At 44.5% G+C, this 14,367-nt stretch overlaps 1 protein-coding gene across 1 annotated transcript in view; it reads right to left on the reverse strand.

The window, feature by feature from the left end:
* Nucleotides 1–14,367, reverse strand: part of SYN3 (synapsin III) — a 183,902-nt gene that overhangs the window by 148,111 nt on the left and 21,424 nt on the right. The window contains exon 3 of the mRNA XM_052789786.1: nt 10,101–10,192. Coding sequence (XP_052645746.1) covers nt 10,101–10,192 — 92 coding nt within the window. The remainder of the gene's footprint in view (nt 1–10,100; nt 10,193–14,367) is intronic.

Below are 14,367 nucleotides of genomic sequence, written 5' to 3' on the forward strand. Positions count from 1 at the left end.
ACTAATAAGCTGTACTCCGCATGTTGGTGTGGTGCCCTTCCTGGGCTGCATGGCAGACACCTACCTGAAGCGGTGAATCTTCCTTAGCATGATAGCCAGATGGATGAAGCTTCCAGGCAAAAGCTGGAGCCCATCTTTGGCCACAACCCTTTTACAGAAGCCCTTTCTCAGACCCCAGGAGCTCAGTTCTCATTTAGAATTTGGCTCCCAGCACTGCCTGGCAAATAAAGGCCACTAAAATGCATGTAGCATGTTCCCAGAGTGGTGCAGAGATACAAGAATCCTTTGTTTAAAAAGAAAAATAACCCAGGAGACTGGAAAAATTTCATTTTCAGATTGAAATAGCTGGTGAGATTTCGTTTTCCTCTGGAATTGAAAGGTGCTTTCCTTTCAGCTCGTGTCGCCACAGGCAATGGCCTCTGCCACACACAGCACGAGCCTTTCAGTGCTCCGAGTGGTGCATGGCTGAACTGGCCACCCCCAGAGCGAAGCAGCCTCCCACAGGTCCCTGTGGCTTTTCTCCCTTCACAGTAGTTGCCTCCTCGTCCCAGATGCTAGCCAAGGCACATGGCAGCCGCTCAGCCTACCTCTCGTCCTGGCAATTTTGATCAGCCAGCGATTACCAGAGTCAATCACCCCCGGGTGATGACGAGTGTCTGGCTAGGAGGCTGCTAGCCCTGCAAGTCCTGAGCCTGGACTCTGATACTGCGGTGCAGGATGCTTATTTGCATTTAAGTAACTCTTTTTCAACTTGTTCCAGTACATTTTAGCAGTCTTTTTCTTCCTCAGTGGTAAAACTATACTTTAGAGACAAACCTAAGTATAAAGCCTGGATCCAAAATACCTAATAGGAAGAGATCTGACTGCAGAATATAATTTCTTAGGTTGGACCCATCTACCCTTAAATCTGTGACAGCATTAGCTGTCTTGGAAATAGTTTTGCCAGAAATGAGGGAATATAAAACAATTTAAGAGATTGCTGATGTTAAATATGGAAGTTAAACATCTCAGGAGGAGCAGCAGTAGCTATTCTGGTGACCATGTGCCTATCTTCTCTAATTACGAGAAGAGAATCAGCTCCGAAAAGATCATCAATAACATTTCTCTGCAGAAAGCAGGTCCCCAGCCTGCTTTGGGGTAGAGAAGATGTTGACAGCAAATCCTGCTGGGAGGTTTCATGCCTTAAAGAGATTTCTCATTTCTGCATATAGCCATAACTCTGGCTTGCTTCTTGATCCTTCAGCTTTTCTCACTGAAGCAAAAAGACCTTCATGGGCATGACGAAAGAATACACAAGAATTGTCAAAATACCTTTTAATGATCCCTTCCACTGTGAATAATCACCTGCAGCCAAAGGGTAGACCTGCTTTATACTTTAGCACCACGATGGATTTAGAGAGCTTTTTGCCAATGCTGTGGGAGAAGGATGGGCTCTCCTGCTCTTTCTTAAAGAGTGCCAGTCTTACAAGACACTTTGCCCTTCATGTCCCACTCTTCCCTGGACACCAAAGATGCACATCCTCACTTCAGGTTCTGTCTACCCTCCATTATTCAAGGAGGCTTTATCCAATTTTCTGACACTTCCCAGTGATCAACGCATTTTGACTAAGTTCTCTTCCAAAGCCTTTCCTATCTGCTTGGCATGACACAGAGAGGAAGAAAAGTGCATAATTAAGCAATCTGATACAACAAGCTTTGCATTACTGGCAATTAATGGAGCCTTCAGGCAAGCTTCTGAGGCACAAGTCCAAGCCTTAAGTGGCTGCAGCTACCTGAGAAGTGCAATAATCCCTCCAACTATGCAGCGCCTCAGGTGTCTGAGAGCTAATAGAAAATGGCATTTACAAATAGGGACAAGTTCTTTTTGTACTTTACTTGGGTGTTAACAGTATTGTTACTACATTACTGAAAAGTAAAATTAAATCTGTGACATTTTCACTCACCTATCACAATGTTTGATTTAATGTTACGTTGGATGTCATAGTAAAATGGGAAATCTGCTAAAAAAAAAAAAATCTCATTTCGGTTAAAACCTCACGTCATATTTTCCACAGAAAGAAGTAAACCCTGCTGAAGTTATTCAAAGAAATAATGAATGTGATTACTTATATGAATAAGGTAACACAGAGCTGGTTTTAGAGAGACAAGCAAGCAACATAGAATAAAGAATGATGTCTCTTTACCAGGCTAGAGGAGAGGAGCAGGGGGTCTTTTGGGACACTGTAATAGAGAATGGCTGGGGAAAAAACATGGGGTGTTGGGGAGATTAGTGTAGCAAAAGCAGCAGGAACCAGGAATCATGGTTGCAGTAGGACCACTACCACTGTATGCAGATGAGGACACCCTGGAAGATGCTCTGATTTGATTCTCAGCCACAGACCAATGGTCAACAAGCCATAAAATTCCATGTCACACACTCCCCGAACTGTACTGTGGCGGTCTCCTAAGTCTGCCATATATTTTACTTGTAAACTGCTCAGCCTTGACAAGGAAAAGCATGTGGACCCAGACGATGCCTCAAAGCAGTAACAATCATACCTGCCAACAGCAGATTGCCTTCAAAATGCTTGTGACCCAAAGCTTTTACAGAAGGTGATGCAAATACTTTCCAACATCACAGAATAAAGTCATAGAGTAATTTAGGTCAGAGAGGATCTTTGGAAATCATCTGGCCCAACACCCTGCTCATTGTACAGCTAACATTAGAGTGATGTTAGGTTGATCAGGGTCTTGTCCAGCAAAAGTTTGAATATTCCCATGGATGAAGATCACCTCGCCTCCCTGGGCACTTGTTCCAGTATTTGACTGCCCTCACTGCGGAAATTTTTTAAAAAATTATATATAATTAGAATTTCACCTGCTGCAACTTGTGTCTGTTTTTTGTTTTCCTTTCACTGCACACCTTCAACAAGAGTCTGGCTTCATTTTCTCTGCACCCTCCTCTTAGTTGCCTGATGGCTGTAAGTGGATCCCCCTCAGCCTCCTCTTACAGACTGAACAAAGCCATCTCTCAGCCTCTCCTTGGATGTCTTTAGTCCAGTTCAATGAGCTTGGTGGCCTTTCACTCAACTTGTTCCAGTTTGTTAATGCCTTTTTTGTACCGGGGAGCTCACAGCTGGACACAGTACTCCAGATGTGAATAGTGTCTCGTTAGCTACACGCTTGCTAATACCGCCCAGTGAGCTGCAAGGGCACACAGGACCTCCAGGTCCTTTTGTGCAGAGCTGTTTTCTCTCCAGCTGCCCCCCAGCAGTATTAGGGTTATTCCTCCCTCAACGCAAGACTTTGTGATTGTTATTTTTGAACTCCATGAGGTTCCTGTTGGCCCATTTCCCCAGTTTTTGAGGTCCCTCTGAACAGCAGCTCTGCCTTCTGGCACATCTTTTGCTCCCCACCCTCCAACTTGTCACCACCCACAAGCTTGTTGAGGCTGCAATCTGTCCCAACGACTCAGGTCGTTAATGAAGATCCACCTTGACCAGTATAGTGCAGGTGCAGCAGGACTTGGCCCTTCACCTCTCTGATTGCCATTCCTGGGAAGAAGCCTTAGTAAAAACCCATGTAGAAAGGAGACAAATTAAGGCAGGACTGGAAAAAAAAAAGTGCCAATCAAGAAACAATCTACAACAGCCTTTAATAATTCTTGCATTCAGTCCAGGATTAACTAATTAATGAGTGCTTTAGGCCCTGGCAGCACATTTCTTATTGGAAAGAATTACTGTAAATGCGAAAAGGGCCAGGGAGTAGTTTAGACTCTGAGATGCTCCCCACCCTGGTCTGCTCAGAGTGACTTTTGCTTTCTGGCAGCTGCCTGCATGCCAAATGTTTTCCCAATAACTGTCAGCATCCTGCCTGCACGTTGGCTGGGTGCCAGCTGCTGGGGAGGTGAAGGGGGACATTATTCATCTGGGAGATCAGTAAACCCCAAAGGGAGAAGCAGGCCTCCAAGCACCTGTTTAGCAGCAGGAGCTGAGGTGGAAGCAACTGAGAATAAATGCATAAATAAGCACACCCCAACTTCTCTACTCTTTTTTTAGCTGCTGCTCAAAAAAAAGAGGACAGGGACAGGCAGGTGAAGAGGGGGAGGTATTAGTGAAAGATGATGGTAAATCATCCCCCATGTGGGAATAATTCTCAGTTTATAAATGTTTACTGGAGGTGTTAAATTGCTTCATGTGTACCTGCAGCTTGCCAGGGTCTACCCTGTTTGACACATTGTCCCAGCCCATTGTCTCTGCAGGGAATTTTGGTAAGGGAAGTGGTCATTTGGCACGTTGGTGTTTTGCCTGAGGTGCGTTTTCAAAAGCTTACACGCTGTCACACTCACTTCTCCATTACATTTACAGATTGCCATGCCATCAATACAAAAATATTGCCCAAATGTTGCTCAGTGTTAAATATATAGCACATATTGTACTATACTGTGTGGCACATTCTGTGAATCTTGGGAGAACCATGCGCTCAACATATTTTTCCATCTGGCTTCTAGAAACCTAAACTCTGCCTATCAGTTTCTCCCATTTTTTCTCCCATCTGCATCTTTGCAGAAATTTTCAGAATTTTGGATTGGAAGCAACAAAAAAAAAGAAACAGACAATCTACAAAAGACCCCAATTAGATCAACAGTTAAATTAAAAAAGACAGGGACTAGACAGAGCCTATGGTTCCTCTTTGACACAAGCTTTCTGGAAGACGAGAAGCTAGAAAGTGACCTACTGCCTACCAGTATGTCCTCCATCAGTGTCCAGGGACAGTGGCTACTCCCATGACCTCCATGGCTATTCTCCCTGTAGAAGAACTGCAAGAAACCACCAACTCTTGTGCACGAATAGTCCTCGAGAGACAAGAAAATATCCATCTCCTGGCATTGCACAGCTCCTGTGTGGTGAGAAAGCATGGCCTCTGTAGGTTACAAAACCCACGTGCCTCTTTCAGAGAGCAGCTTGTCAACGGCCCTGTGGGGTGGGTGGACCTACTGGGATGGGAAAGGTGCAGTGGGCAGAGGACAGTGTCCTCACTGGACTTTAAAAGATTCTTGCACCCTGGAGCAGGCAGATGTTTTTTAGCCAGAGTACACATCTGCTGGGGTCTGCAAGCTCTGACTGGTGGGAAAACACCGCTGCTGGGCTGGCCAGTTTCTTCCCCGCTCCTCCCATGTAAAAGGATTTGCTTCCTCATGCTGTGATTGTACTGCAGCTTGCAGTGCAAAAATATGCTTTGGGAAAAAAGCACTTTCAGGTCCTGGTCTGTTTGGGATGGTGATTCAACAGGCTGCCGTCCTGTTATCAGAGCACAGAGCATAGTAGAAGCACTGAGTCAGCTGGAACCAACAGGAAAGTCAGTGTTAATTAAAGGAATGAATGGGCTTGTATGGAGGAATCAGAGCATTCACTGACCCCACCACAGCTGCGAGTGACAAGGGCATCTCATCCAGGGCAAGCAGGGTGACACACGCACCTTCTTACACAGACCGGCCAAATTCAGGCAAGACCTGTAGGACTAAACACCACTCCACGGCAGAGATCCTTCCCCACAGCAAGGCTTTGTCCACGGCACTCAGCTCCTCTTTGCTTTGCTGTCAGGTTTGTCACCCCTCCCCACTTGCCAGGGCCATCGCTCCGTGCTGGGTCCTCCCCATTTCAGCCCCCGGGCATCTCCTGGTCCATCAACTGGTGTCTGAACTGTGGTGTTACAGTGGGTCTGCATACCACACTGTAAGTGGTATGGCCACCACTGTGGTAGGTCCCATGCAGACACAAAAAAATGCGCATTCTCCCCTGGATGATCAGCCCCAATGGCAAAAGAGCCAGCTCCACAGGGAGACAGGAGATGAGAGCAGTCTGGTGCATGATTAATTTATATCCTTAAAAGTCTGAAATGCTCCCAAAGACATTAGTATTCCCCATGCAAGAAAGCTGTCCAGATTTTCAACATATCCCCGTCTTATTCCCACATCTACTGGAATTAATAGCTGAAGGCTTGTAAAGCCCAAAAGGCAAACACAGGACTGCATTTAATCTAATGCAGAGGCTGAGATCATAGTTTGGGAGTCTAAGTGTTGTCAGAAGCAGAGACAGCCCCAATTCTCATTTACTCTAAGACACTTTTATAATATCCTGAAAGCATAAATGCACCTCAGAGTGGGTGCAGTGCCAGCGCTGACGGCCTCTTTGCACTGTGGAAACATTGGTATGAAGGGCCCTTCAGAGAAATGAAGACGAGTGAAAATGAAAATCCCATTCCTTACATCTAATCCCAGTAGAGCTTTCTAAGGTCCAGACAGTGCACTCAGTCTGTGTGTGTGTGCATAGACCTGTGCAAAAGGAAGTTGTACGTGCACTGGAAGGAGGATGAAGAAGGCATCAGCCCATGCTTGTTTTTTCACACTGCTTAGTAGGCCAGCCATCGCACCCAAAAATGACTCCATTTCTCTGTTGAAGGGGTTGCTATGGCTAAGTTGGAGAGGGATCCTTTGGGATGAATAAGTGCCACCTCCTGCTTCCCGTATTTAACTTTTCACTGGGGAAGCTCTGGTGCCAATTTGACCCAAAGAAGTGCTGGGGTGACAAGGACCAAAGTGTGGGAGATTCCTCCTGCCAGCCCTGGCTGAGCCCTGTGCTGCTCCCGGTGCCCAGCTCATCCTCCTGCATGGTCCTCAGTCAGGGCATGTGTTACAGGCCACTGAAATAGGAAAGCGCTTGCCAGAGACCGCACGAGATACTCCATGGCCAGCTCTTTTTCTTCTAACTCTGAAGAAAATGCGCTGAACAGGCTGATGGAGCCATCGCAATACCATGGTGGAACTGGCACAGAAAAAACACATGCAGTTTGTTAGATTTGTTAGATGATAGTCTCTCTCTCCAGCAGCACATTTTACTGAGACTATCAAATCCCTCACCCCATCCTACAGATGCGCAGAACTTAGTAGCTAAAAAAAGGAGGTGGAGACCCAGAATTTTGTTACTGTAGAACTAAGTTCTGGGAGCCACGCTCGTTTTAAAAATCAGGCAAGCAAAGTAATGCCTGGCTTCAGTTATGTTCTTTGCTAACTTACTTGTAGCTACTTGTTTCAAGATACACAGGCTAGTAGTCAAGGAGGACTGTATACTTCCAGTTCCTTGCTGTCTTTAATTGACAATAATGCTTCTAAAGCTCCACTTTTTTTTTTTTTTAAATTTGCCTGAGGCAAGTAGTAAGTGTAGGGCTTCAAGGACTGTTATACTTTCTTATTAGGGCATTTATCTTCCAGGTAAAAGAACCACAATTCTTTCCTGGTGCAGTTCAAATCAGTTGGCACAGGGTCTAAAAGAATGCCTTAACGCCAAGGTGTCAGACAGGATCAAGGGATCGGCAAAGAAAGAGTGTTGATTTAAACGTGCAATAGGATGTCCCCAGTTTCAAGAAAGGAGACTTGCTGCAAAATGACAGAATTTAATAGGCTAACAGATTGTTAGATAGTTTATCAGTGAATGTAATTTCAAACTGGAGAGAATACCCCAGTGGTTGCTTTATTATTATTATTATTATTATTATTATTATTATTATTATTACTGTTGTTGTTATAAACATTTATTATTTAATTGATTTAAAATCTACTGGCCTGTAGTAATTTCACGGTCTTTTGACTAAACTGCCACACTCTGTTGCCTTCGCTTTGAAGAGGAGTGTGAGGAAGGCAGGGCTCCTGCAGAGGGGGAATCCCAAAAGTGCCTTCCAGCAAGATGCTGTTGTATTTCCTTCCTATAACTTGTCAGTGGGATCTCCAAGGACTTTGGGTATTCAAAAACCACGATGAGTATTATAGCTCAGAATCTAGAAACATTCTGACTTGTGACTGAATATTTTGCTTAATAAGTGATAGACAAAAGATATCCTCAGCAGCAGGGTTGGTGCACACATGCGAGTCGAAGGTGTCCCGCGTGGTGCGTCCCTGTGGCTGGGCACCCCGAGGGGTTCTGTGGCCAGGCAGGACACGGCTGCAGGTGGGATGGGGGGACTGGGAGGGAGTGGGAAGGAAGCTGCACCCATGTGGATGGGCTGAGGGGCCTCCACACAGCTCAGGAGCAGTACCCTCGGTAATTCACCTTCTAAAGTGAAGAAGAGTTTTTATTTCTCTAACTTCTAAAGTATTGATAGGAGTGGCTGTGGAAGGTGGTGGGCCTGAGCTCTCGAACTGGCTGAGCTGGGCAGGACAGGGGCACATCGGTACAGGCTGTAATCAAATGGCTAGTGCTTGTAAGGACTATGACAAACCACAGACAACACACACCACATAAATTGGGTATCCACACAGGTATGTATTTGCCAAATCCACTTCCCAGCACACAAATGCATGTGTCCTTAAACATGCATAGACAAAACCAAAAAACCTGAACATAAAAAATTCATAAAAACATGCATTTTCATACATAAATATCCACGCAAAAAGGCTAGCTGTAATACCTGTGTACTTACTGCGAGCAGAAACATGAACACCGTGCCCCAGACGCCCTTGTGAAATAAATTTTGTCTTCAGTTTCAGTTTAATAGCTCAAGATCTTTCTGCCAGATGTATGAACGGCTTTGGGAGGAAAGGCACGGGAAGGAAAATGAAGATGTGATCAACCTAGGAAATGGTTCTTGGGAAACCTTCCAGCATCATGAGCAAGCGAACACAAGAGCGCATTAGCACGGTGCACTGTCTGATGGATGCTCCAGCAGCTGGTTCACGGAACATACGTTTTGTTTCACTGAGAAACAGACATTTGTGGGACGGGAGAAAGCAAATGGATGTAACAGACTCAACCTTCAAAGTTTTTACCAGAGGCTCGTGAAATTGTACCAAAGAATGAATGGAGACTTGTGGACGTACTAAGAGCTGTCAAGACCTGAAATGAATTGATGGACCACAGTCATAGCTAATTGACAGTGACAAGGGTTGCTTTGCACTGTTTGGACTGGAAATTACATCCTGAGAAATAAAACTGAGGCCAGCATGCTCAGAATCACCATTTTTCAGCTGTTCTAATAATCCCTTTCAAAAATATCCCTGCATGCTATATTATGTGTGTCTATTTCTAAACTAGAAGCAAACAGACAAAAGCATTGATTAAATGTGTGAACAGTGTTAAACCTGGAGACACTGTATACACCAAAAATTGCAAAAGAATTGTACAAAAAGAAGTAGGGAGGCTAAAAAAATGAGATTTCAACATGAACAAAGAAAAGCTATTGTATCAAAGATGAAATGTAGAGTTAGAAGTTGTAATGACAGAAACTCATAAAGATGTAGGCTTGGGAATAAAAGGGTGAAAGGTAATAGCAGGGCTATGTAAACAGAGGCATTTTACCATGATACACAGATGTGACAACTTACACTGCTCTTTACATAGCACCAGTAAGAATGCATCTAACATTAACTCCAAATTGCAGGCACTCTGGTGTCAGAAAGAAGGGGAGCAACGCTTCTGGAAAGTGAATTGGGTGCACGATTGGGGAAGCATTGCTCAGGAAAAGAGTCTGCCTGCAATGACTGCAATTATGAAGTAATGCTAGTAGGGACAGAAATCCCCATCAAACAGAGATACGGTATTACCTCCGAGATGTAGCACAGGGCAAGGCCGGAGCATTGGGAATCTCTGGCAAAAAAGGCGATATTTCAGGAGGAAACCAGGCTGCGAGGATCAGGATCACGGAAAGGCTTTGTGGCTATTGCAAGGGTAGTCCACAGGGATCAGGACCTAACACAGGTAGACTAATGAACGCAAGCCACTGTTTATAATGAAGTCAGTTGACACAGAAGGAGAGAAAAATCAAGGGAAAGGAAGATCCGTTGTCCCTTTTACTGGGAGGCCTGAGGCTAAAAAGAACCTGAAAAGGAGGCATTTGCGGTTGCACGAAGGGTCTAGACTGGAAACAATGACTGTACGGCATAATGTGCAACTGAGACCTGATACAAAACCACCAGAGTCAGGTCAGCCTTTCCACCGCTTCCAGGAAACCTTGAAGTCATCAGCACTGCGCTGCCCTAGTTCAGATATCGGTCAGACCCTGAGGTCATCCTGCTTGCCCCAACATTACTCCAGAAAGCCCGATTTTCAAGACAATGTGGTGCTCCTCACCTTACCACCTTGGTGCCGTTCCTCATGACCTGCATGTCCACCATGCAGCCGCCCGTGACGTAAGCAGCCAGGTTCAGCTCGGAGAACTCAGCCTGGAGTGGAGCAAAAGGACAGAGCGTTACTCGAGGGCAGCAGAGACACAAACACATGGACACAGACGCAGAATTGTCTTCAGCTGGAATGTGCCTTTCTTTCTTTTTCTTTTTTTTTTTTTCTGTGAGGCAACGGGAGATCCAGTTACAGCTGATTTGCCCTGGAGAGACTGCAGAAGTATTTACGGCTCCCACACTTGGGGCGTACAAGTATACAGGATTAGGCTTATTGCAGTAATAAGTACTGAAGGAATTAAAAATGAGCAAGCTGAAAAATGCATACAGGAAAGAATAATAATAATAAAAAGAGGTAAGGTCATTTGAATTCAAATTCCAAGTTTCCACTTGGAAACATCCATTTAGAATTATGTCTGAGTTGGCTGTCGTGCCACTGGCCAGCTATAAACCTAATACAAAAGATTTAAACCTCCCTAAATAGCTAAAAAGCTTCATTATGCTGCAGGAAGGTGATAAGCAGAAAAACCCACTTGATGCGGTTTACTTATTAAGATTTTAACTATTAAAGGGTTAGCAAAGCTGGGTAGGCTATTAACAGTACTGCTCAATTATTAAAACACTTTATATTTTAAAAGAGGTGCGACTTACGAGGCCAGAAAGGTTGGCAAGGAATATTTAAGCTATGGGGAGCGAAAGGGAATGTGCATGGGGGCGATTATGACTGCAGTGGGTGTCAGTGAAGGTTAAGACACAAATCAGAGCAATTAACGGGGCGAGAGGTGTGATAATCCTCCGGCGTGGCCGCTGGCTCTGCTGCCCCTCAGACAGGAGTGCCAGCGAGATTTGATGGTCTCAGGCCACTCTCAGTAGGAAGAGGACGGCAGTATTAGCTGACCAGTGCTCGTCTTGGGCTCCAAATCCTAACTGTGTTCTTTATGAGTAAATGAGCGGTCCTTAAAATAGAACAGCCTATTATTGTGCCATGCATGTTGTTCCTTTCCAGCATGATGCAAACATACCTGTACAGATTCACAATCATGTATTAAATTAGTCCCTGGTTATATAAATAAATATAAATATAAATATAAATATAAATATAAATATAACAAGGTTTCATTTTTTGAGAGAAAATTTAGTCTTCTCCCTTTGAACAGCTTTTTTTCCCCTTCCTGTTAAGGCATTTCTTTCAGACTTAGTGTGATGGAGACTGGGCAGCAGTAGAATAATCTTCTAACCAGTGGCTACCTAATACCAGAGCACTTAGACGGTGTTACTAATGCTTGTAATTTTATTGAGATCCTTGTACTACTTAATGTTCTTCTGGTACTTCTACTAGCTGGAATGAAAAGATAGTGCCAGGAACAACTTTTATACAGAAAAAAAACCAAACTGAAAAAAAAAGCATGTTTTGTCCTCCTGAACACATGGAAAAAACTTGCCAATGGAGAACTAGTGCACCTGTAAAGGCTCAGAGGCCAGACGACAAATGAAAAAATCACTTCCAACTTTCTTTTTTTAAAATCCACATAATTTTAAAGCAATGACTGTGGACTGGTGACCCGATGATGTAATGAGATTTTATGTCTGCGGCCCTGTGTAAACTTTTCAAAGCAACACCCTTACATAATCTTACATCGTTGTAACTCCCAATTACAATGAAAGGAGGGGAAAAATTCCTGTTGCCAAGAAATAAATTCTACTTCAAACACATACACACACACAGAGGGGGAAAGGCAGTGGTTCAGGTGACTGGCTGGGCTCTTCTTATGAGATTCCAGTGTTGCCTTGGCCACAGCCACGCTTCTCCAGTGATCATATTGGATCAGAGAGAAGAAAATAGGTACCTCTAAAAGGCACCTGCATTTTATATGTTTAAAAAATCTCAATATATGTAGGGAGGGGGGAGTCCTTGAACAAATTCAGCAGGAGCAGATGCTCTGGGTACCATCAGTGAGCTCCCCAGTGGGTCAAGGCAAGCTTGCTAGCTTGCATGTGGGCTCGAGAGGCTCCATGGACTGGAGAGATGAAAGGATGGTTTTCCCATCTCTGTGTCTGCATATGCCTTGGAGATGTCCCACTCTGAAAGCAGAGAGTTACTGAGCTGGACCTTCAGCTTCTGCAGCTGAGGGATGCATCGTCTGATGTGAACACCAGAGCAAGAGAGGGAAGTTTTAGGTCTGTGTTTTCATGTTTTTTATGCTTTTCTTCCATGATTTTTTCCATAACGGTTTTGTATTAAAGAACTTAATACTTTGCTTTGCTGGGGGTGAAAATGGGCAGTCTTCATTTGATGGCTGGCACTTACAATCTAAGTAAGTTGGTCTGACAGGCGTTGCCCCGAGGCAGTCAGACCAAACAAAGCTGTGCTCAGGCACCTGACGTCCAAACAGGCCTGGGAATCCCCTGAGCTGGTAAGTATTTCATACCAAACTGCCAGGACCAATTTCAGGCCTGCTAATGTCAAGAGCCAGAAGAAAAGGAGAAATCCCCTTTGGCAACCATTGTCCAGGGCACCCTGGCAAGGAGGGAGGAGTGGAGAGAGGGCCTGGGGGACTCGGCTACCTCGCCCCCAAAACATCCAGATATACGATCCCAGCTGAGGGACAATCCTAATCTTTTCCTGGCATTCGCTCCTGCTTTAACAGAGTAAGTTAAGGACCATTGCTGCTTTCATGTAGCTGCTTTGTCCCATCCAACAGGCCGCTGCTAGCTGGCGTTTGGAAGAAGGCTGAAAACTTCAGTCAGCAGAAATTGTTTCCTGTTGATTTTCCAGTGCTCCCTGTATTTTTAACTTTGTGGGTTTTGTAGCCTGATGACTTCCCTTGGCTGGGCTTTCAAGTCTGAGATCATCTCCAGCCTGAGTTTACCTTGCAGACAAAAAGGTCTTTGAAAGCAGCCCATGCAGATAGAGTGACAGGTAACTATGCATAAAACAGGAGAGCCCACCTCCCCATGGCCTTGCAGAGTCATTTGCATTAGCACTCATCGAGTAGAAGGCGGCATTACATTAGCCTGGTGGTTTATACTTGCTTTGCAATGGTGCCAGTGGCTGCAAAAACATTCAGGGCAAAAGTGAACCATGTGTGACAAACGTGACACAATCTGTCTTGAAGAATAACGTAATACAGACTGGGAGTAGAAATATTTTGTGCGTCTGTGAGGCCCAGACCTGGGAGGATGCCACAGATATTTTGAGGATAGTTCTGTTAAAAATGCCTATTTCAGGTATTCAGATTCAGAAATCTTTCTGTATCATTTGGACTAAACCTTAAGCTACTCTCAGTTTCTCCCATCAGGGTTCTCTAGGTGCCGGAGGATCTTTTTGGTGAGCTATTTTAGAGTTTCTGTTTGCTGATAATAAAACAAGGAGGATGTTGTCATTTTAAATCATGCGATAATAGAAGTGCCTAGCTTGGTAGCCATACCTATTAATGATTCATGGGAGGCACATATTCAAGGTGGATTTTAAGCATTTTTCATAGAATAACAGAAAGTTGTGTTGGAAGGATTTCAAGACATCACATAGTCTGTCTCTCTTTCCTAAGGCAGGAACAGCTCTACCTCTGCCGCTGTGTGCAGATACTACATAACCTTCTTGTATCTTCCACAGATGAGGAACCTCCTCAGGCAATCTGTGCCTTAACAACCTTGGAAAGTTTTCCTATTTTCCAGCCTAAATCTCTCCCCTTACTTTCCTAAGACTGTAATTTTTTTGTCCATTACTTCCTCCTGCAGAACCTGAGGACCTACTGTTTGAAGACTTACCCTTCCTTCTTCCTTTTTTTTCCCTAGACAAAACCAACCCCATTCTTGTAAGATTTCCTTGTAGGTGATGTTTTTCAGCACAGTGATCAGTGTTGTTGCTGTCACTGGGATTGTCTCTGACTGGTCCTCAACGTCTTTGGGTTGTAATGGCCCAAACTCACCACGATCCTTCAGCAGAGACATGACCATTGTCGAGTAAGATGTAAGGAAGTCTACTCGCCTTACATATAATACTGCTGTCCATATGTTCCGGCATGGATTTGTCACATGTACAGCAACATGACTCATATTCTGGCTGAGAACCACTGTAATCCTTGCCTTGCTTTGTCTAGGCTGCTGACTTGTCTTCAGTTCCCCGTCTTGTGCATCTGCCATTGATGATTGATGCATAAGGGGGAGATTTGTCAATGTCTATAAAAACCTGATGGGAGGTAGTAAAGAAGATGGACCCA

The sequence above is a fragment of the Harpia harpyja genome, chromosome 6 (assembly GCF_026419915.1).
Source record: "Harpia harpyja isolate bHarHar1 chromosome 6, bHarHar1 primary haplotype, whole genome shotgun sequence".
In the NCBI taxonomy this organism is placed as follows: Eukaryota; Metazoa; Chordata; class Aves; order Accipitriformes; family Accipitridae; genus Harpia; species Harpia harpyja.